This window comes from Heloderma suspectum, chromosome 6 (genome assembly GCF_057233095.1).
Source record: "Heloderma suspectum isolate Gila_16-S chromosome 6, 16-S_ref, whole genome shotgun sequence".
In the NCBI taxonomy this organism is placed as follows: Eukaryota; Metazoa; Chordata; class Lepidosauria; order Squamata; family Helodermatidae; genus Heloderma; species Heloderma suspectum.
Window position 1 is genome coordinate 127,029,005 of NC_139463.1, and position 23,484 is coordinate 127,052,488.

Here is a 23,484-nt window from a genome sequence, read left to right on the forward strand (position 1 = left end):
GTGTGTTTTAAGTATGTGTGTGTTTTGTCTTCCAATTAGTGTCTCCTTCCAGCTGCTGATCCAGACAAAGCCAAACTCACGTTGTGTTTTGACATCCAGTGCAGCATCCATAAGGTTTCCTTCAGGTTGGGAAGCACAAACTTCCTCACTGCAGCAAAACTGCAACCTCTTCCTCAATTTGAAGGTCTTTCATTGGTCAGGGTTGTTTCTTTAAAAACAACAACTGTGTACAACAAACAAACACACAAACAAATAACCTAGAAGTCACTTGCAACCACCCCCACCCCCTGCCAAAAATAGAAAGGTTTCTTTGTCAGACATATACATAATATGAATTTGCATGTTTATTTTTTATTATTATTATTATTGCATTTATATCCCGCCTTTTCTCCTCTTGCAAGGAACCCAAGGTGGCTTACATTATCCTCCTCCTCTCCATTTTATCCTATTGTTTGTTTTCCGATTATGTTTTCCTATTTTGGCACACATGAGGGCTAGAAACCTGGTTTTGTTAAATTAAAATAATTGTAAAGGGCCACTACAATGCAGAAGTCTGCACCTCATAGCAAGTTCAGCCCTGTATATAATACACCACTGAGGCTGATACAAGCAAGATTATAGGGAAAGAGAAGATTATAGGGAAAGAGAAGAATGATACTTCACCTCAAGCAGGGGCTTGGATGAGATTCCTGACGGCCTGCACCTTCTGGAGGAGCAAGGAGGTGGCACCTGTGGGGACAGGAGGCCCTCTTGGCATGCTCAGAGGTGGGCTTTGGATCTTGGTTGGATGGCCCAGCACATGCATGGGGGAAGCCCTTTAATGGAGCTTCAAATTCCAAGACGAGCATTTTACCCCTTAGCAAAGGAAGGGGTGGACTGGGAAGCTGGACCCAGAGTTCGGAAGCCAGCCCCCTCCCCCAAGTCCCAGGCCTTCGAGCCAGCACCGCACCTCGCCCGGCCGAGGCTGGGCCTGGAGTGCCTCCTCCGAGGGTGACTTCAAGGTCAGAGGAAGGGCACAGAGAACTTTCCCCCTCTGCCCGTTTGCTGGAGAAGCTTGGCCAGCTCCAGGGATGAGGAGGGGGCGGGGCTGAGAGGAGAAGGGAAACGGAGCCGGGCTGCGTCGCTCCTTCCCCGCCAAATGCCTTTTCCCACATTGTGACATCACGGTCCAGAGCTGCTGGGGGGGGGGGGGGATCTGCTTTGCACTGAATATTCCTAAAGAGGGGAGGGGGGCTTGCCTTTGCTCAGCCCCCACCCCTGGGGCCCGAAATCCCTGCTCTGATCTCCTTGTGGGGAGCTCTCAAGTCCCTGCCTTCCCGTTCTGGGGTAGGGAAAGAAGGGGGATTGAGGGCTTCGGCACTGGCAAAGGCAAAGGCAGGTTGTGTGTCCTCCTCCGGCATGCGGCCAGCCCGCCCCGCTTTACAATCCAGCATCTCCCATTCAGAGAAGGCCCATTTTTGCTCTTGAACGGATGCAGCCGAAATGGACCCGGCGCGGTGACGGTCACGGCAGGCGTTTTCCCCCCAAGGCAATGCTGCCCCCTCCTGGCACAGCCACGAAGCTGCGGCACACAGGCCGGGCAACGCGCCTTGCCCATCTAGCGGGGGCAAAACCACCCGCGCCCCCCAAATGCCAGTTCACCAGGAAGAGGCCCTATACTGTTATCCCTGTGGCTGGGGCATGCTGGGAGCGGTAGTCCCGCACATCTGGAGGGCACCAGGCTGGGGAAGGCTGTGGGAAATGAAGACCGCAGGCTCAGGACTGTGAGGTGCGACAGGTGGGAAAAAACTCGCAGGGGCGGTCTCGGGATGAGAACCGGGATGTTACAAGCTCCTGCGTGCATCAGCGACATTCACGCACGCCGAGTGTCATTCGGGGGCTGTCCAAGTTGTCCGGGCACACACTCTCATGGCCTGGAGTCGAGGGGGCAGTTGGTAGTCCTCCAGGTGTCTTGGCCGACGACTCTCATGATCCTTCACCATTGCCTATGTGGGATAGGGCCCCAACCTTTGCGGACCCCTGAGAATTTGGGAATTTGAGGAACTGCTGTGGGAGCCACTACAAAATGGCTCCCCCAGAGGGTGTGGCTAGTCACCTAACGGCTGCCATGGGGGCCTGGCTAGTCAAAAGCGGTGGTGGGGGAGAGAAAGAGCGAGGCGCAAGACTGGGAGGGAGGGGGAAATGGCATGGCAAAGGGGGAGAGGGATGAGAGTGAGGCTAGAGGCTAGGAGTGGGGGGAGGAAACTGAGGAAAGGGGTTGGGAGAAAGATATAGCGAGGCTAGAGGCAGAGAGTGGAGAGAAACAGCAAGAAAACGGGAGAGTGGGAGAGAAAGAGCAAGGCTAGGAAGAGAGAGAAAGGCATGGCTAGGGATGGGGAAGGGAGACAAACAGCAAGGAAAGGGGTTGGCGGAGAGAAGTAGCAAGGCTATGTGCAATTGCTAGAAAGGTGCATTTTCACATATAAGCATTTCATATGTATTCATTGCTATGGATATGGATATACAGATCCGTGTACGTATATTAAAAGAAGTTTTTTAAAAAAACTGCGTGGGTGCTCATAGGCGCCACATTAGGAACTCCCCGGCTAATGGGACTTGAAGGCCAAAACATCTGGACTGCCATAAGTTGCCCACCTCTGCCCTGGAGCCGACTTCATTTCGCACCTGCAAGTTAATCTGCAAGTTTACGCTATTATGCAGTGGCGGCTGGTGGCTCCAACATCAGTGGGGCGGTGAATCCACTCCAGGTTTCAATCATAGAATAGAATCATAGAATAGCAGGGTTGGAAGGGGCCTACAAGGCCATCGAGTCCAACCCCCTGCCCAATGCAGGAATCCAAGTCAGAGCATCCCTGACAGATGGCTGTCCAGCCTCGTCTTGAACGCCTCCAGTGTGGGAGAGCCCACCGCCTCCCTGGGGAATGGGTTCCATTGTCGCATTGCTCTGACAGTCAGGACGTTTTTCCTGATGTTCAGCCGGAATCTGGCTTCCTGTCACTTGAGCCCATGATTCCGTGTCCTGCACTCTGGGATGATGGAGAAGAGATCCCGGCCTTCCTCTCTGTGACAAACTTTCAAGTCCTTGAAAAGTGCTATCATATCTCCCCTCAGTCTTCTCAAGGCTAAACATGCCCAGTTCTTTCAGTCTCTCTTCATAGGGCTTTGTTTCCAGTCCTCTGATCGTCTTTGTTGCCCTCCTCTGAACCCTCTCCAGCTTGTCTGCATCCTTCTTAAAATGTGATCTGAACTAGTCTCGTTGGGTGGCTTCTTTAGAGTCCTGACTGAACCCTGGAGCGGAGCCACCACTATTATGCAGGCGGCGCGTTCGGGGACTCCAAGTGCGTTCAGCCAGCGCCCTCACAACCGCGCTCAAGGCGAGCCATACGTATCGCCTGGCTCAGGGGCTGCAAGGTATCGACCTTCGGGTTTACTTCCAACATTTATATGCTGCCCCTTGAAGCAACATCCTCTGGATGGCGCCGGGGATGTGTGGCCCACCAGACGTTGTTGGACAGCAACTCCCAACAGCCCTAGCTAGCACAGCATCATGGGAGCTGCAGCCCAACATCTGGAGGACCACATGTCCCCACCCCTGGTATACATACACCCAAAGCAGGAACTTGGCCCTCCCCTCCCAAGGGGCATATGATGAAGTTTTAAAAATGGAATCCATGGTCTTTTAGATCTTTGCAGTTGCTGGCTTTTACTTTGGTTTTATTCTGTTTTATGGTTTTTATACTGCGCTTTCCTATGTTATTTTATTTTCTGTTTTTAAGTTTTGTTGTGTGAACTGCCCAGAAAGCTCCGGCTATTGGGTGGTATAGAAATGTAATTAATTAATCGTAGAAAGGTCTATCACCATCATAGTCTGCGAAACGCCAGTCTGGGATAGCAAGGCAATTATTACGAGGTACAGGGACGGTCACTGGGTGTATACTTTGGAAACTATAAAATGCATGGCCAGCAGATGTGCTGATCTGAAACAACTGGGGGTCAGAAATCTTTGCTGGTCTTCTGCAAACCCCCTAGAGATCTCCCCTTCTGCCTGTCCCTGTTTTAGAGCTTTCCGTCTCTCATACACACAGAGACACCACTTCGTGGAAATGTTAAGAAAAAGAAGGTTCAAGTGATTTTATTAAGTACAAAAATTGATTACATAGTACAAAAGATTTGGGTGGGCAGCAAATCAAGCATACAAAACCCCTCAAAGCAGTGATTATGCAAGGTGGGGGGGTGTAAACAAAGAAGGTGAGGATGACTAAACTAGAGGAAAATGAATACATGTGTGAACTAAAATACTGTGCAAGGTAGAGACAAAAGGAAATTACTATAATGCATGGGATTTGGGGGTGCAGGAGTATATAATGCTAGAAAATTATTCTTTTGGGAGGAGGGAAGGTTTGTTATAAAATGGGGGGGGGGCGCTACCTGCAGGAACCAGCCCTGAGCCAACTATTTTGCTAAGTCCACCCATCTGGAAACCCCCGACGCATAATAGTTCAAGGGAATCAAAGTGGCAGTGGCTTGTTAGCTGGGCGCACCAGGGGAGTCCTCGGCATCGCTGGCTCCCTAATGAGGAGGGCCTTTGGAAACGGGGCCCCTCTCGCAGCTGCCATAAAGGAGATGAGTCCAGCAACGTCTTCCCCAAATGGGCGCCTTCCAGATGTGTTGGACTACAACTCCCGGCAAACCCGGCCAGCATGGCTGGGAATCATGGGAGCTGCAGTCCAACACATCTGGTTTGGGAAGGCTGGCTTAGGCAGCTCAGTGCTGCTCTAGTTCCCTGCAAATCCCAGTCAGAGAGGGAGCTGCGTTAGCCAGAGAAGGGCTCAACGGACCAGCACCGCGAGTTCCCACCCATCATTCCAAGAGAATGTTTCCCTATAACCATGATTCTGGGGAAACCCTGCTCTAAGAAAGACGAATTGTGGGAAGTGGGTGGGGGATAGAAAAGGCCAAAAGGGAAGGGGAGGAGCAGGGAAATGGCGCTAGTCGGAATCCAGCGTCTCGTCCTTCACCATTGGTTTCTTCCCACTAGATGAACAGGGCACAGGTGCTCGTTTTCGAGCTTTTGGAAGCCTAGACGAAACACACACACACAAAGAGGGAAGACAGCCATTATCCAAAAGATCAGCGAGCTGTTAAGACTGCACTTTGAGCCTCGCGTGACTCGAGTGAATGAGCCAAGTTACGTCTGGCAAGAGTAAGACAATCCCTCCCTCAAAGGGACACCCACTGCCAAACCGATGGAAGGAGGAGCGATTCCCAGGGGGCAGCGGGGGCGGCAGAAGTGGGGGGGAACTCCCACTGGTTTGTGTGCTGCTGCCAAAATGCCCCCCCCCCCCAACACCACATGGACTTTGATCCATACAGTATACAGTGTGGGTGGCAGTCCCTGCTTAGCCACACACACACACCCCGCCAAGGAGGTGGGGCTAAGTCACTCACCCTTTCGGTGGCTTGCGGTTCTCCACTTCCCCTGGCTGCTCCGCTTCCCCTGGCTGCCTCGATTCTTGAAATTCAAGGGCCTCCAAGATTTTCTTCAGCATTTGGTAGTGCTTGCGATTGCGGATCTGCAAAGAGGGGGCCGGGCCGGGCCGGGGTGGGGCAAGAGTTGAGAACATGCTGCTGGACTGGGGGAAGCGCTCTGCCCGTGGGCATGCTGGGGGCCTCCCGCGAGGGCTTCTCAGAAGCAAAGTGCTGCGCTTCGGAGCGGCGACACTCTCATCTCCCTGCTCCCCTCGGCTCTCTGCTGGAATCCAAAGCGCTCCCGTCTGGCCACTCCAACCTGCCCTCAAGGCTGAGGGCATGATTTAAAACCACCACCGGCCAAACAGGGCCGCCTCCGGCTCCCGGCCCCTTCCTCTCCCCGCTCCCCCGCCAAAGGCCAACGAAGCAGAACAAAATGCTGCCCAGCACACTGTGGTCCTGCAAAAATGCATGCAAGATGCCAAACGCGGCGTTTCGCCAGCTGGCGCCCACACCCAAGTCACCTGGAGGGTGTAAACTCCATTTTCGGCAGCAGCATTCCCAGTTTCTGCAACCTTCTTCTTTGAGCTTTCAGAACCGCTGCCTTGTGGAAGAAATGGAGAAAAGGGGAGGGGGAGAGAATGTAAGAAGAGCCGCCCTGGACCGGACCAAATGTTCACCTGATCCAGTATCCTCGTGGCCCACCAGATGCTTCAGGGAGCCAAGAAGCAGGACGTGAAGCCAACCCACTCCCCAGTATGTGGAATTTAGTGGCAGCTGGTGCCTGAATCCAGGGGTTCCACCTGGGCATCCTGGTTAGTAGCTGTTGACAGCTGTTCCCACCTTCATGATTTTCCCCAACCCCTTTTCAAAGCCTTCCAAGTTAGCGGCCACTACACCTTGCAGCAGCGAGTTCCACAGTTGAACCCTGCACCGCGTGAAAAAAATCCTTTGCCTTTGTCTGTCCTGAATCTCCCAGTGTTCAGCTTCATGAGATGACACCGTTGGGTTCTGGCATGATGGGAGGGAGGGGAAAAACCTTTCCTTGCCATTTTCCACACTAGCCTTCCCCAACCTGGTGCCTTCCAGATGTGCTGGACTACAACACCCATAATGCACCTGTTTGCTGCCTCTTCTCTTCACCCCCCCCTTGCCGCTGTTGTGAGTCCCTCTCTAGGCTCCAGCTCCCTTCACTTTCTCAGTGGTCTCTGCAGACCAGTGATGCAAGGTTCTTAGAATGACAGAGCTGGAAGGGGACCTCAGAGATCATGCAGTCCAACCCCCTGCTCAATGCAGGCTCTGCACTACAGGGTGCGGTTACAGCATCCCTGACAGATGGCCACCCAGCCCCTGCTTGGATATGTCCGGCCAAGGAGAACCCAGCACCTCCCGAGGCAGCAGCCTGTTCCACTGCTGAACAGCTCTCATGGTTAGGAGGCTTCTCCTAATGTTAAGCCGAAATCTGCTTCCCTGGTATTTCTACCTGTTGGTTCCAGTCCTGCCCTCGGGAGCAGCAGAGAACACGTCCGCTCCATCTTCTGCACGGCAGCCCTTCAGGTATTTGAAGACCACCATCATGTCTCCCCTTCACCTTCTCTTCTCCAGGCTAAACGTACCTGGCCCTTCCAACCGTCCCTGCGTTTCCAGGCCCCTCACCATCTTGGCTGCTCTTCTCTGGACATGCTCCGATTTGTCCATGGCCTTCTTAAAATGCGGTGCTCAGAACTGCACATAAGACTCCAAATGCGTCCTCACTGACCCAGAATAGAGTGGAACTATGACGCCCTACGACATGGACACTAATACTTCTGTTAATGCAGCTCAAGACTGCATTCGCCTTTTTAGTGGCCGCCTTGCACTGCTGGCTCATACTCAGCTTGTGATCCACCAAGACACCTCAGTCCTTTTCACACATGCCGCTACCGACCAAGCTAGGCCTCCCCCAGCCTATACACGTGTCTTTGATTTTTGTACCTAAATGCAAGACTTTACGTTTATCTCTGTTGAATCTCATCTTGTTCCTTTCGGCGCAATAGCCTAAATCCTTTTGAATCGTGATCCTGTCTTCTACGGCTGTCCCTCCTAGCTTTGTGTCGTCTGCAAATTAGATGAGCAACCCCCTCTATACCCACAACCAGGTCATGGATAAGAATGTTGAGCAGCCCTGGGCATGGGTGACACCTGCCTATCCATGGCTCTCCTTCCGTGTGCCCACCTGGCCCTTCAAAGTTTACCCTTTTTGGACTTGTCTCCACGGCTGGCAGCTTTCTGGAAGTTTTCCTCCTCTGTTCGGCGATCCCGGCCAGGGCAGGCACAAACCCGGACTTCAAAGCAGCGGCGTCCGAGGAGCTGACCTCTGGTGGCGGTGGCGGCAGCAGGGGGGGGGGAGGCAGGAAACAGGTGCATTATGGGAGTTGCAGTCCAACACATTTGGAGGGCACCAGGCTGGGGAAGGCCGCTTTCAGAGCCTGCACGCCACTGGTGGAAAGCGCAGCAGAGGGGGGAGGGGATACTCACTGAAGGGTCTCCAAGGTGAGGATGGTGAGGATGGCGCGCCGGTTCATGCCCCCCATGCAGGAACTGTTGCACATGAAGTTGTACAGCACGGTGCTACACGCCGACCCCACCTGCAGGTCAGAGGCGGAATTACGCACAGATACGAACTGAGCTCCCCCCAGCTAGTCAAGCGGGGAGCTTCAGAGGGGCAGAGGCAGCTGGGGAAGAAGGCGGGGTGGAAGCAAAACCTCATGCGGGGCGGAGTGCGGAAAGGCTCCTCCTTCACTTATGGGTGGAATTCCCTCCTGCAAGATGGGGCTACTGCCCTAGATGACCGTCGAAGCAACGGTGAAGTAGGGAATGTGCAACTGCCCTGCTCCTAGCCGCCCCAGTCAGGCAGCGGTGCGGATCCATCCCAACAAACCAGCTCTAGCAGGTCTCATCTCCACCAGGAGCAGGACTTTTGCAAAGCGGAGGGGTCTTGATGGCCCGTTCCGGACCAAGCCACCGCAGAGCGCCTGGCCTGACAGCAGGGCGCAAAACATCCCCGCTAGGAAAATTCCTTTCCCCGCAACTACTGCGAGGGCTCCAGCACCACTCAGAGGAAGCCCGGCTCCCTGCTAACAAAGAAGGGCGGGCGCTGCCCCTCTGGCCCCACTGCTGGAAGGGGCCCTGTCTTTATTTCACTGCATTTACGTTTGGATGCCACCCGGCAGCAACGTTCCCTGGGCAGTTTGCAACCGACACGGGCAGCTCACGATAGTTACTAAGAGCAAACTCACTTGCCAAGTGCCGCACCGTCAGTTCACAAGAGGGAGGCATTATCGGCAGGCTTGAGGGGAAAGTCCCGCTTTGCAGAAGTACAGAAAACGGCCGAGGAGCCCCGAACATGCCCAGCAGTTCCACATGCCGAGGCACGCACGCTGGCCTGGGACCCCGAACACACTGCAAACTTTTTTCCGCAAGCCCACTTGTTAGGATGACGACTAGCCACAGATATTCGCTATGACAGCCAAAAATAGAGCTTCCATGTTCAGCAGCAATGTATCTCTGAATGCCGGAGGCTGCAGACAAACCACAGGGGTGGGCTGTTGCCTTCACGGCCCACTTGTAGGCTCCGCAGAAGCATCTGGCGGGAAGCAGAAAGCCGACCTGGACAGACCGTTGGTCTGGTCCAGAAGGACTCTCCTTAAGTTCTTAGGAGGGCGCTTTGGATTCTGGGAATTGCAGGTCAAAGGCTCCAATTTCACACACCGATGCAAAATCAAGTCACTAAAACTTTGGTCTCCAGAAACAATTCAAACATTAACACCAGGGGTGCTGAAACTCGTTCAGCTCGAGGGCCAAATGCCATTCTGGAGCAGCTCCCGGAGGCCGCATGCTAGTGGTGGGTGGGGCTGGAGGAAAAGGGGCACAGCCAAACCATCCTAAAGTTCCTGCTGCCAGTTAGGTAAACCTCAAGGAGAGGCATCGCAACCTTCCAGGATGGGGGAAAATGGCACAAAAGCCGGGAAACCACCAAACTATTGGCAGTCTGGGGAAAGGGGGTGAGGCCATCTGGAGAACCGGGGGTGGGGGGTGGATTGGGACCCTGACCTTGAGGTTCACCAGCCTTGATTTTTTCCCCTGCTCTTCAATTGCTCATTAGCATTCCCAGGGCAGCTTACAATGAACAATAACATACAATTATTATAGAACTGCACTATAACACAGCCTTTGCCAGCGTGGCACCCTCCAGATGTGTTGGACTGCAACTCCCATCATTCCCAGGAAGGCTGGGAATGACGGGAGTTGCGGCCCAACACATCTGGAGGGCGCCACGTTGGTGAAAGCTGCTAGAATGCAACCGCTGACGTCAGGGATAAATCTCCAGCAGAATCAAATCAAGAACTTGAAAGGGGGTTAAAATGGAACCGCTCCCCAGCCCCCCCCCGCCGCCCCCCCCCGATAACCTGAGGCTTTTCGTATGGGACGATGACACTGTGACGCTTGGTGTCCCGATCAGAGAAGTACTGGGCCTGGTTGTTCCCCTCCACCCGGATCAGGTGCTCCGCAGGGGTCATGCCTGCCGGAAGACACAAACCGGGAAAGACGGGCGGGGGGTGGGGGAGAGAAATGATGCAACTGGTTTAGAGAGGGGAGCTGAGATCTGGACAGCTTTGTTTCAGTCCGGGCTCAGCTCCAGAACCTAGTTCAGAACGAGAGCTCCGTCCTGCAACATGTAGGATAATTGGAAGTGTGTGGCTTCTGAGATCGTATAGAGGGCCCGCTTTTCATCAGCTATTAACCAAATCCAACCCCACATATAGCTGTGATTAGAATAAGGAAGCCTCTCTCCCATTTTCTCAATTCCTTCTCTCACTCCTTCCCCACATCCCATCTGCCACCCCCATGCCACCTTGCTGGGCTCATTTATTTGAGCCATATGAAGTTACCTATTCTGCCGGCCCCTTGGAACGCACCTTGGGCAAGGAAATCTAGTTTCTGCTTGTGGCCTCAATTTATCCTCACAACAAGGCTTCAGGCTTGGGCATGGGACAGAAATGGCCTTGGTCCCCTTGGTGGATGATATGAGGAGGGCTCTGGATAGGGGTGAATGCTCCTTCCTTGTTCTCCTTGACCTCTCAGCAGCTTTTGATACCGTTGACCACGGTATCCTCCTGGACCGCCTGGAGGGGTTGGGCACTGGAGACACCGTATTGCGGCGGTTCCAGTCCTTCCTCTCCAGCAGGTACCAGAGGGTAGCACTGGGAGAGGAGGTTTCGGACCCGTGGCCACTCACTTGTGGGGTGCCACAGGGTTCCATCCTCTCCCCGATGCGATTTAACATCTATGTGAAGCCGCTGGGGGCTATCATCCGGAGGTTAGGGGTGTGGTGTCATCAATATGCGGATGACATGCAGCTCTACCTCTCGTTCAAATCTTCACCAAGGTTGGCCGTAGAATCCCTGTCCAAATGCCTGGAGATAGTGAGTGGCTGGATGGGGAGGAATAGGCTGAAGCTGAACCCTGACAAGACCAAGGTGCTTTTGGTGGGAGACAAGAGGAGGCTGGGGGATGTTGACCTGGTGTTGAATGGGGTACGGCTACCCTTGAAAGACCAGGTCCGCAGCCTGGGGGTCATTTTGGACTCCCAGCTGTCCATGGAGGCTCAGGTGTCAGCTGTGAGCCGGACAGCGCTGTAACAACTCCATCTGATACGGCGGCTGCGCCCCTTCCTTCCCGACCATCTGCTCCCATCGGTAGTACATGCCCTGGTCTCCTCTCGTTTGGACTACTGTAATGCGCTCTACGTGGGGTTACCCTTGAAGACGGTTCGGAAGCTGCAGCTGGTGCAGAACGCAGCAGCTCGCCTGAATAAAGGCAGCCGCCGGCGAGATCACATCACTCCAGTGCTGAAGGAGTTGCACTGGTCACCAGTGGTTTTCTGGGCCAAATTCAAGGTGTTGGTTTTGACCTTTAAAACCCTATATGGTTCCGGCCCAGCCTATCTTAAGGAGCGCCTCCAGCAACACCAGACAGGCCGCTTAACAAGATCAGCCTCGGATGGCCTTCTCTCTGTCCCATCAGCCAGGACAGCTAGACTGGTGGGGACGAGGGAGAGGGCCTTTTCTGTGGTGGCCCCCACTCTGTGGAACTCCCTCCCTAGGGAACTCCGCCATGCCCCCTCTTTAATGAGCTTCCGCCGTGCATTAAAAACGTGGTTGTTCAGGCAGGCATTTGGGGAGGGTTAGGGTATTTTAGAAAATGTTTTTATTGTACAATTTTATTGTTTTAAACTGTTTTATTATATGTTGTACATCGCCTGGAGTGGCTGGGTGACCAGCCAGATGGGCGATTAATAAATTTAATTAATAATAATAATAACAACAACCACAACAACCCTGTGAAGTGGGTTAGGCTGAGAGAGAGAGTCACTGGCCCAAAGTTGACTAGTGAGCTTCATGGCTGAGTGGGGATCTGAACCCAAATTATATTGTTTTTGCCGTGGGGGAGGAACTGGGGCAGGGAAAGGAAGGCTTAGCTCTCGCTTGGGGCCGGAAGAGTGGGAGGAAGGTCTTGATATGGGCTGAGGAGTGCCTTGACAGTCACCTGTCCTACTACAAAATTTAAGCCTGCAAAAGATAATGGCCAAGGGGAGGCAGATATCTGGGCATGTGCAGACTGTCTTTTCCCCACTGGCGAAGGAGCACAACAAAGTCTTTGAGACTGGAGCTCTACTTCGGCTATTGGGTGGTACAGAAATGAAATAAAAACAGTGGGGGGGGGGTAAGGAGAAGGGCTGCACAGCTTCCAGGCCCCCTTCAGACATCCCACAGGGCGGTCCCGAGCCCCCCTCAGAGCCCCGCCCCTTCTCCCCCTCGCTGGCTGGCTGCACCGGCACATCGCCGCCTCTGCCGCGGCTCACCGTCGTTGTGTTCCGGGGAGCGTTCATGGTGCGGGCAGCGCTTCACCACCTCAGCAACGTGCTCCGATTTCTTATAGACGGCCGTGGTGCGGATGAAGGAGCCCAGAGGCGGGGAGACGTCCACCTTAATCAGGACTTTGCACGTCTTCGCAAGTTGGCAGAACAGCTTGTTAAGAACCGGTGAGTACTATGGGGGGGGGGGAGAGAGAGAGAGGAGGATGGGGGTCACTCTTCCCAAGAAGTGATTTAATTACAGAGCCCAGCGGCTTCCTGGGGAGCCCAGGCAGTTTGCCCCCCCCCTACTCTGTGTGAACCCCTAACACCTAAACCCCCACACGTAACCCCCTCAGACCACCATGATTTACATACTCCCTTCCATCCCGGCGCTTCTTTGCTGGCCAGTCACGTGAGGCACGCCACACACCCACCCCCCAATACAGGTTCTCCGACTCCTTCGCCACCCGCACAAGAATTTCTAGCAACTGGCTGGTTCCACGTCCTTTCAATGGATATCATTCCCCCCACCCCACAAAAGCGGGCAGTCTGTCTGCTGGCCCCTTGCTTCAGCAGCCTACAGTTCATCCCTGGTGGGGGGGGGGGGCGCAAGGGGAGGAGGCAGGAAATCCTAGGTCAAAGCCTGCCTGCGCCGCCCCACACACTTAAACATACCGCAAGATGCCCTCTCCCACGCAAGTTCAACCGCCAGCTTGCTCAGGCACTAACCTGTCCATCAAAATCAAGGGATTTAATCTGGGGTGGGGGAGCCTCTGATCAAGCAGCCCCCCCAGCCCCGTTCCTCTGCGCTGCTACATGCAGCCAAGATGGGCAACCGAACGGCAGTAGCAGGACTGAACTATGCCACAATGAGAACAACCCCAACATGTTCAGACTTGTCCACGCGGAAGGGGGGGATCTGGTCTCAGATTAGATCTCCTTCTCAGGTATCCCTCTTAAAAGGCCAGTAAACAGGGACCTACGGGTGTGTTGCGGGTCTAAAATGAAAACGGGGAGGGCCGCAGGATGCAGGGCAAACCAAGGTGTCGGTCGGCAGAGATCCAGACCCCCAAAGCGGCGAAGGAGGAAGGGTGGGCGACAGAAGAGAAGCAGCAGAAGCGACAGACAGCCGCCAGGAAGCACCGAACGGTAAGTCAGCACAGAAGGTCGGGGGACTCACGGGCAGGATGGAGGGATGTGGGATTGTTTAATGGAGATGCTGAGGGGCTAAATTGGAGGGGTTTATATCTGTATTTGGTGGGAGCTTCCAGAGCATTGGACAAGGATGCCAATGTCCGTCTCCTTGGGGAGCACAGCTGCAGCATCTACCAAGAGTCTTCCCTGACCTGGTTCCCTCCAGATGGGTTAGACTACAACTCCCAGCATCCCCCAGCTAGCTTTGCTGGGAATTGTCCAACCCATCTGGAGGGGACCAGGCCAGGGAAGGCTGCACTTTCCAATGAAATACTTAAAAAAAAAACCACACCTATGAAAAACACGCACCCTACAACAGCAACCGGAAAACAAGGAAAAATAAAATGAAGTTGATCAACCAAAAGAAGCAGAATCACAGACTGCTTGGTCAGAAGCCTTGGGAGAATAAAGAAGGGTCTGGAGCGACCACCTGAAGGGCCGCCCACGCAGGGACACACCTGGGGGGGACAGTCGTGCCAAGGTCACCTTGCAGGGCTGTTGCGAGCGTTACCACAAAGTGCTTCCAAGACTCGAACACAACCCTCCCTGACAGGGTGGCCTCCACGTGTGTTGGACTACAACTTCCATAATCACCACTGGCAATGCTGGCTGGGAATGATGGGAGAAGTAGTCCAACACATCTGGAGGTTGCCAAGCTGCGGGAGGCTGCTTTCAAGTGTTATAATAACCATAATTTTATGATTATCATAATGCCCCTCGTTAAAAAATTGAGATCCCTGTCCTGCCGCAACCACAGTACAGCCTGCAAGGGGAGCCACACGCTGCCTGCATCCCCCCCCCGCCGCCCCAGTTTCGAAAACAAGACTCCCACTGCCGAAAGACAATTCTGCCCCTCGTACGGAAGGCTAAAACAAGTCTGTGCATCCTATGGAGATCTAGCACCATTCTAATATTCTATACTGGGATATACTAATAATATTTAATTATATGCTATTCTAAACAGCTTCTATTCTATTCTAACTATTATTCTATTCTAGTCTATTCTAGTCTATTCTAATATTCTATTCTATTAATAATATACTAATATTCTAATATTCTACACAGCATTTGGCACACATGTGGACGAGAAAACACCAGCCAAGTCATTGTTACAGCAATTTAAAAAAGGACTCTGGGTTTTGTTTCAATGCGAGCTTGCAAATGTTTATTTAACCCAACCAGAATCTTGATCAGGCAGGGGTGGGGAACCTCTTGCAGCCCGAAGGTCGCATTCTCTTTCCGAGAAGCTCTCGGGGCCCATGTTCCAGTGCTGGGCGGGACCAAAGCAAAGGGACCAGTCACTCAGCCTGAGGAGAGGCACCGTAACGTTTTAGAATGGGAGAAAAACACACAAAGGCAGGAACACACCAAATGCTCAGCGGTCTCGGGGGCAGGGAATGCACACGCACGCACGCGGTTCGTGACAACATCCGGCCAAATTGTGGGCCCCTTCCCCAGCAGCCCAGCTGCCGCCTCTGCAGCGACGCAGACTTCAGAATCCCATCATGGGGCAAACCTCCACGTCAGATTGCAAGCACAGGAGGGGGCTGAAAAACAACGAGACTTCAATACCCCCCTCCCCACATACACTAGGGATTCTAATCTGCACTGAAGATCACAAGTCAAGACTCAGGGGGCGGACGGGGGAGTTATGCTGGATTACTTAAGCCTGCTTCTCACGAAGTGCAGTTGAGGTGGCAAAACCCGCACCAGGGCTGTACCACTTCAGACAGCAGGCGGAACACTCCTCCGTTATGCAGAAGTTCCCCACGTACAGGAAAATTAACATGCCAGGGAGAAAGCGACGCTGGAGCCCTTTCTTCCCCAACATCTGTTTTGATCTGTGCAGGAATTAAGTTCTTTATCTTTGCCTGAAGAAGCATTCGATCCTGTAATCCCCTGTCTGCAATCTGAAGCGGTATAGCCCTGACAGAGGTGTTTTTAATGCCTTGCATTCTGTTTGTGGGAACTAGGGCTTGACTCTGATTCAGAAACGTATGAAGCAAAGCCTCTGCCTCCCCCACAGCCCCACACAACTTCCCTCTGCCCCACACAACCTTTCCCTCAAAGAAAAGGTTGAAACAAAAAATGAGTGATTGTGCCTTCCCTGAGCTGGTTCTTCCCCCTCCCACTGCCGTACCGTGCAGGTGACAGACTTGGCGGTCCCCGACTGCTCAAAGCCCAGCTCAAAGCCCAGCTCGCCGACATAGTCTTCTGTAGAAGGGACAACGGAGGCAGGGATGGAGGCCACGGAATCCGGCAGAGGGAAACTATGTTGATCTTCCCCTGCCAGGGGGCTTTCCTGCTCCACCGGGAAGGACAGGGCAGTGAGTCCTGCAGAGTCCTGCAGACCTACGTTGTTCACATTCTGTATCTGGCATGGGCTCTGAGGAAAGAAAAAAAAGGGGGGGATAAACAATTCTGCACCCAAACCCCTTACTTCTCTGCCCCAGATATTATTAGCAGCATGTATACTTAATATTAAAAACACAAAATACAGCATAAAATACAATATAAAACTAAGGGCACAATCCTATGGCCGCTAGGCAGCAGCTAGACGGCCACAGGATAGGCTGGTTCCCGGGAACCAACCCCCTCCCTCTCCTGCGCCGCCTCGTAGGCAGCGTGGATCAGCTCCACGTTCATAAGAGCAGTGCAGAGCAGCAAAAACGGGGCGTTCCTGGGGGCGGGGAGGTTGAAAGTGCCGGTACGACACATCCTATGTGTCATCCGGCCACCAGTTCCCACGCTTCGACATCCCACGGCTACACAGCCGCAATTGGCTGTCTAACCATGAAAGCAAGGCAGGGGGAGCGAGGAGGAGATCCGCTCCTCACCACTCCTCCCGCCCTGCACTGGGTTGGCAGTCACCCCTGGGGTCGGAGGCGACCATCAATCTTGATAGGATTGGTCCCTCCGAAGTTTAAAACTACAGTATAAAAATAAAACCGAGCAGCAATGTAGAGATTTAATATACAATAAGAGATTTAAACCAACAGAACTAAAAGACTAAAATGCCCCAGAAAATAAAAAGGTCCTTCTGGCGCCAGAAGGAGTACAACATAGGCGCCAGGTTATCCTCTGTGGGAAGCTCATTCCACAACTGGGGTGCCACAGCAGAAAAGGCCCTCTTCCTGGTAGTCACCCACCTCATTTCCTTTGGCAGGGGCTCCCAGAGAAGGACCAGTCTAAAAACGCCTCAGTAATTCTTACAACACCCTTGTAAGTTACGCTACTATAATGCCCCCAAAGTGCAGACTGTGGAAGGGGTGTGTGAGAGTCTTACCCAAGGCAAGCTTGTGAGTGAACTGCTAAGAGGAGATCTGAGCTTATTATTTTTGTTGTTGTTTTTGTTATTAACTTGAATCTCATCTTTGCTCCAACATGGACAAAAGTTATCCCACCTTATGTTTCCTGGTTCACAACCAAGTCTCTTAACTATGGGATTCACGGCCAATTGGTGCGATGGCCACCAATTTGGACAGCTTTAGAAGAGGATTAGACAAATTCATAGAGAAGACTATCAATGCCTACTAGTCCTGATGGCTATTTATTGCCTACAATATCAGAGGCAGTATGCTGGGGAGCATGGGTGGGAGAGCGCTGCTGCACTGATGTCCTGCTTCTGGGTTCCCTGTGGGCAGCTGGTGGGCCACGGTGTGAACAGAAAGCTGGACTACATGGGCCCAGGGCCTGATCCAGCTTTAGGGCTCTTCTGATGTTCTTCACCACTATGTGGCTTGGCATGTATACTGGAGATGAGGAAGCAAGCTGGAAAAGGAAACACACTCGAGGCTGGGAAGGGTCCAAAATATACTCACTAACAGTACGATGTTAGTTAAGGAAAGGACTGCAGCTCAGTGGTAGAGCTCCTGCTTTGCATGCCAAAGGTCCCAGGTTCAATCCCCAGCATCACCCGGTAGAGCTGGAAAAGGCTTCCTGATTGAAACCCTACTTGTTTTTGGAGGTTGCCTTCACAGCACAGAGCATTTTCTGCCAGCTTGTACGTACGTATTTATCTGCTGTACTTTAAACTGCCCAGTATGGTGTAGTGGTTAGAGTGTTGGACTAGGACTGGGGAGATCTGGGTTCTAGCCCCCCCTTGGCCATGAAGCTCACTGGGTGACTTTGGACCAGTCACTGACTCTCAGCCAAGCCTACCTCACAGGGTTGTTGTGAGGATAAAATGGAGAGGAGGAAGAGGACCATATAAGGTGCCTTCGGTTCCTGGCACGAGGAAAAAAGGTGGGATATAAGTGTAACAAATAAATAACTGAAGTTTGCGTTCAGGCCCAATTCAATACTTGCTTGTTTCCCCCTGTACTGGTCCATCCACTAAAATCTGCAAGAGGCCTTCCCTTGGGTACCCCCACCATCTGAGATATGGCAGGGAGAGGGTCTATCAGGGAGGAGGTCTCCTCAGTGGTGGCAACCCAACTGTGAAATGCACCAGAGTCAATGTGGAGCCAGGCCAAGACCTTTTTATTTTCCATGGTTTTCAGATCCTTGACATATTGTTGTGATGCTACTTGGGGCCCGCTTTTATTTCCGCAGACTGCTTTTATACTGCTCTTTTATAGAATGGGTTGTGATGTTCTTAGTTTAAACGTTTCGTTTTACTGAATTCTAGCTTTTTGCAGACTGCACTGGGAACTTTGCTGAAGGGTGGGATATACGTGAAAGCCATATAGAAACAGACAGACAACCCTGGAGAACCACGGGCCGTCAATGGAGGGCAGCCTTTCCCAAAGCGGCCTGGAGTACAGCTCCCATCATTCTCAGCCAGCATGGCCATGGATGATGGGAGCTGTAGCCCAGCACATCTGGGAAGTGCTGGTTCGGAAGAGGCTGGTGCAGACAGTACTAACTCAGATGGACCACAGCACTGAGCCAGTATAAGGCAGCTTTCTGTATTACAAACACTTTTTCCCAACACAACTTCAAGGCATGTTTCTTGATCGACTTACGATCCCGCACCTATCCTCTTGCGGTTCTTTTCCACCCTTACCCAATTTTTTCTAGCATCAAAAATGGCCACAATTAAAGACAGGATGCCAAGTCGTGTGAAGGTGCAGCAAATATAACTTTCCCCTCATGGATAAAATGACAGAGGCCTGGCAATGGAGGAGGGGGGTGCTTTTGTTGTTGCTAGTTTGTCACCCCAGGACTCCTGGGTTCTCCCTTCTCACCCAAACATGCTGTGACCACCACCACCTACCAGGAAGCTGTTACTGCCGGGCAACACGACCGTGCTCCACAGATGCTGGAAGGTATCGTGGCTTAAGAACGGGCTCAGGGGTGCCTCCAGATCAGGTTCCAGTGCTTGGTCCATCTCAGCGGTCAAGAAAGCTAGGAGGAAGGAAAGCCAAAGTGGTTTAGGAGCTGTCATTCCTTGAAAATATGTTAACGGTTATGGGTTTTTTTTAATGTTTCACCGTAGTTTTACAGCAGATAATGAATTCAGAATGAGCAACTTGGAAGCACCCTGTTAATTGTACCTCTTCCGCTCTTAGACCAAATCAGAACATCAAGGGTACATGCAGAGGCAGCGTTGGGGGTGCTCTGCATTTCTAATCATTGTGGTGTTCAACGTATCCCAGACAACTAGCCCGCTTCAGCAGATTTTAGACGCAGTGAGGATCTTCCCATTCTGGTGTTAATTTAACTTCTGTCCTGCCTTTCCACCAAAAAAATGGCAGTTAACAATAAAAGCTTTATTAAAACACAGCATAAAAACAAATACATTAAAAACACAACAGTGAAAGAAATAAACAGCACCAGCCAATTGAAACCCCTTCAGCAACAGCTTACATGCCGAAGTCCTGCCCTAATAAAAAGGTCTTTGTCTGCTGGCACAAGGGCACCAGAGTGGGGGACAACCTCACTTCTCTTGGCAGGGCGTTCCAGAGCCTGGGAGCAGCCACCGAGAAGACCCTATCTCGTGTCCCCACCAAACAGGCCTCTGATGGTGGCATTACTGAGAGTAGGGCCTCCCCAAAGATCTTAAAAACCAGACAGGCTCGTATAGGAGAAGGCGGTCTTTCAGGTCACCTGGTCCCAAGCTGTACAGGGCTTTGTGCGTCATAACCAGCACCTTGAAATGTGCCGAGAAACAGACCAGTGAAGCTAGTGTAACAAGGGAGTCATGTGCTCCCTGTGACCAGCCTCCATCAACAGTCTGGCTGCAGCATTCTGGACCACCTGAAGCTTCCAAACAGTTTTCAAGGGCAGCCCCATGTAGAGCACATTACGGCAGTCCAAACGGGATGTAAGTGAGGCATGCGTGACCATGGCCAGATCAGACCATCAAAACTGGGGCATCCAGTACCTAAAGATGATTAGGAGTGCAATCCTATGCAAGTTCAGACAGAAAAAAGCTTACAGCTCCCAGCTGGCTAGGGCATCCTGGGAGTTGTAGACTTTTTTTCTGTCTAAACTTGCATAGGATTGCCCCACAGAAAACTTTATTTTTAGAAAACAGTCCAATAGCTTTAGAAGTTCTTTTTTGAAAGGGCATTTTGCTTTTGCAACTCTTACTAAAAATAGAAGACTCCCCACCCCCTCAACCCCACTTGACTTTCTGTCTCTGCTTTTTCCTCTTTTTGTGTGTGTTGGGAGAGAAATGCTGAAATAGCCAGAACGTTTCCCCAGCCGTCAGATGGCTGTCACTCACTCAGGAAGATACAACCCAGCATGCCCCGAATTCTGAAATTTCGTATCTTCTATTACATTTCTATACTGCCCAACAGCCAAAACTGGGCTGTTTACAAAGATCAAAAACCTTAAAAATACAATATTGTACATAATATAAAAACAGTTTGTGTATAAACACACATGCCCTAACAATTGTAACAATCAACAGTTGGAACGACTGAACAACAACATGCTGCCAAATGCCTGAGAGGAAAAGGTCTTCTTAGTCTGGGGCTGAAAAGATAACCACGTTAGCACCAAGCAGGCTTTGCTGGGGAGATAGTTCCATAATCAGGGGGCCACCACCGAGAAATCCCTCCCCCCTGTTGCCACCTTCCCTGCCTCCCTCAGAAGAGGCACCTGGAGAAGGGCCTTAGATAAGATTTTCATTATTTTGGGTTTAAAAAAACACACCTGACCATGTGTTATGTGTCAAACATGGTGGCGATTTACATTGGCTAAAATTGTGTCTTAGTTCTGTGAGAGGGTGTCTAGGGTCGTGTTTGTATTTTCCTGCTAATGCATACTACCTCGAGAGGTCTTTTAACAAGTCCATTTTGATTTTGTTACTATGGCGTAAACTACTGAAGTAGCAGGCGCTCAGGTTTTGCACTGCACGGACGTTGTCATCTGACATTAGTTTTTGAAAACATTGCTTTGGAACAGAGCATGCCACCAGACCTCAGTGAGGCTTTTGGCCTTCCCTTGCAGTACTTGATATCTACTTCAGCCATCTAAAACTATTTTCTAACTTCTGCCTTGGTGTGTGTATGTGTGTGCCTTTACATGTCCAAAAACACACACACGTTAAGACTCTACCTTGCTTAGTTTGTCTAACTTGCTCATAGAATAGTAGGGTTGCAGGGGGCCTACAAGGCCGTCGAGTCCCGCCCCCTGCTCAGTGCAGGAATCCAAGTCAGAGCATCCCTGACAGGTGGCTGTCCAGCCTCATCCTGAATGCCTCCAGCGTGGGAGAGCCCCCCCGCCTCCCTGGGAAATTGGCTCCATTGTCGTACCGCTCACATATTATCAACTCACTTGCTAACAAAGTATACCCTGTTCCTCACCGCCGCCGCCTTCTGGGGGGGAACAGGGGAAAATCTAAAATCCTGTTACTTTGCTGGTACCTATGCATTTGAAATCAGAGGCCACGCCGCTTAAATTCATTTTTGTTTGAAATAGAAATTGCATTTATTAAATGGTTCGTACCTGATTTTTTAAAAGAAAAGGCTCATAACTTTCGCACACCCACGCCACGGAGAGGGCGCTTGTCTTGCGGGGGGGGGGGGGGAGGCGCACCCTCTCCCGCCCCGCCTCCAACAAGCGTCCTCAAAACGTTTTTCTTTGCAGCCTCCGGGCAGGAAAACTGCCCGGCCTGGGCCGTACCATCCAGTAAGGGGGGGCGGGTATTGAGAAGGCTCCACCAGGTCTTAGTGCCTACTCGTCTCCAAAGAGAACTGTAAACCCCCCCTCTTTAGAGCGGTACCTCAAGTTCTCAAAATACCAAAAAGATGCACACACTTATACACATCAACCTCCCCCCCCCCCTTTCCCTTGTTCTGGTTCCTTCTGATATCGGAGCCACTCCGGGGCGGACTGTACCATTTCAGATCAAGTCTGCGGAGGGGAGGGGGAGCGAAGGCAGGAAAGGGGCAAATCTAGGACAGGGGCTCACCCGTTTCGGGGAGGCCCCCACCCGCCGGGGCCGGCCCCCACGGGGGCACGCAGCTCTCCCCTCGCGCTGAACGCGGCAATCCAGCGCGGGGCGGAGCGACACGCGGCCACCCGCCGAGTCCTGCGAATCGGAGCGGCGGCTACCTCGGCTTACGCTGCAGGGTGGCTGCCCCGCGGCAACGCACCGCGAGGAGCCTCCGGGCGGGGCTGAGCGAGGCCCGCCCCGCCCCGCCCCGCCCCGCCGCGGGGAGGATCAATCCCGGAAGAGCACTTGCAAGCCCCTAAAGCCCGAGATGGTAACGCTCTGCGGCCGCCTACTCAGCAGGCGCTTGCCCTCTTTCCCCGCGACCCAACGGGCCCTTTTCGGCACCAGTTCCGCCCGCCCGCCCCAGAACGCCCTACAAATGTGGAGATTCCCCCGCTCTCTCCGCACAGCTCAGCGGGGCGAGCGGGGGCCCCGGCCCCAAGCAGCGCCCCTGAAACAACCAGCGCTCTTCCCCTCCACTCGGGCGCAGGAGCGCTGCGGGGGGGGAGGCGGGCCGGGGGGATCGGGCCGCGACCCTATGCCCTGTTACCTGGGGAGTAAGCCCCGCTGCAGACAGCGAGTCTTGCTTTCGAGTAAGCCTGCCCTGTCAAGACTGAAGTCGCTTCTGCCCGCTCACTCGAGGGAAAAGGGGGGGTCTGGTGGGACTTCGCTCCCGAGCAAACACGACGGGGATCGGGATGCACGTTTCTTTTCCTCTCCCGGGTGGGGGAATGAAGAGAAGAAGGGCGCCCCCTTTGGAGCCGGGGGGGCTCCCGCAGCGCCTTCACTTTCTCTAGTCGAGGGAAAGCGGCCCAGGATCGAGGCCCTCGTCCCGCCCCGCCCCGCCCCGCCCCGTCCTTCTGCGGGCTGCCCGGGGCAGCTGCGCCGACGCTCCGCAGGCGGCGCGCCGCCAACCTCCGCGTTCCACCCTCCGACCTTCGGCGGACCGAGCGCCCGCCCCGCCCCGCCCCGCCACTGTATCAATGGGAGCGGAAGCGCCCCGCTGACTCATCCGCGAAAGCGGCGGCGCGGCCAGCCCCCGCGCCCGCCCCCCTCCGCGCCCGCTGCTCCTCGGGGAGCGCAGCCGCCGCGCCGCGCCGCGCCTCACCCGCGCCGCCGCGCCGCCTCCGTCCGCGCCGCCGCCCGCCGCAGACTGGCGGAGGACGCGGCCCCGGCGAGAGGCGAAGCCACGCGCCGGGGATTCCCCCGCTCCGCAGCCGCGCCGGGCTTGCTCTCGCGAGGGAGGCCGCGGGAGCCATCTTGAGAGCGGGCGCGGGGCGACGGCCCGGGCATCGGGCCCATCCCCACCGCCCGCCGGGGTGGCCCGGGTTTCTTTGCGGCCCAGCTCCTGCCAGGGAGCGGGCGGGCCCTCGGCGGCGCTGTCTTGGTTGCTTCTGGCTTTCCGGGCCTGGCGAACGCAGCTTCACCTGTTGAAAGGCCACCTGGATTCAAGATGCTCTCTGGAATAACTCGCTGCCACGGGGGGGGGGGCGCACTGGCGAACATGGTCTTATAAGGGCACCGTGCCAGG

At 53.5% G+C, this 23,484-nt stretch overlaps 1 protein-coding gene across 9 annotated transcripts; it reads right to left on the reverse strand.

Annotated features, from left to right (window-relative positions):
* Positions 1 to 3,729: 3,729 nt before the first annotated feature.
* TP53 (tumor protein p53) lies at positions 3,730 to 23,205 on the reverse strand. 9 transcript variants are annotated; one of them, XR_014784003.1, is made up of 11 exons: positions 22,504 to 22,866; positions 18,780 to 18,910; positions 15,702 to 15,947; positions 12,374 to 12,560; positions 9,918 to 10,030; positions 7,987 to 8,096; positions 7,704 to 7,825; positions 5,994 to 6,073; positions 5,449 to 5,573; positions 4,756 to 5,079; positions 3,730 to 4,673 (listed from the first exon to the last, which is right to left on the reverse strand). XR_014784003.1 is itself a non-coding variant. In XM_084806809.1 (11 exons), the coding sequence occupies exons 2-11, from the start codon at positions 19,127 to 19,129 to the stop codon at positions 4,989 to 4,991; spliced, it is 1,275 nt and encodes a 424-aa protein (XP_084662935.1). In that variant the 5' UTR covers positions 19,130 to 19,238; positions 23,062 to 23,144; the 3' UTR covers positions 3,731 to 4,988. The 9 variants fall into 9 exon arrangements, 7 of the variants coding, with proteins under 7 accessions (XP_084662935.1, XP_084662933.1, XP_084662932.1 ...); XR_014784002.1 differs by lacking the exon at positions 22,504 to 22,866 and adding an exon at positions 21,930 to 22,484 and having other exon boundaries at positions 3,731 to 4,673; XM_084806809.1 differs by lacking the exon at positions 22,504 to 22,866 and adding exons at positions 19,060 to 19,238; positions 23,062 to 23,144 and having other exon boundaries at positions 3,731 to 5,079.
* Between the last annotated feature and the right edge of the window lie 279 nt (positions 23,206 to 23,484).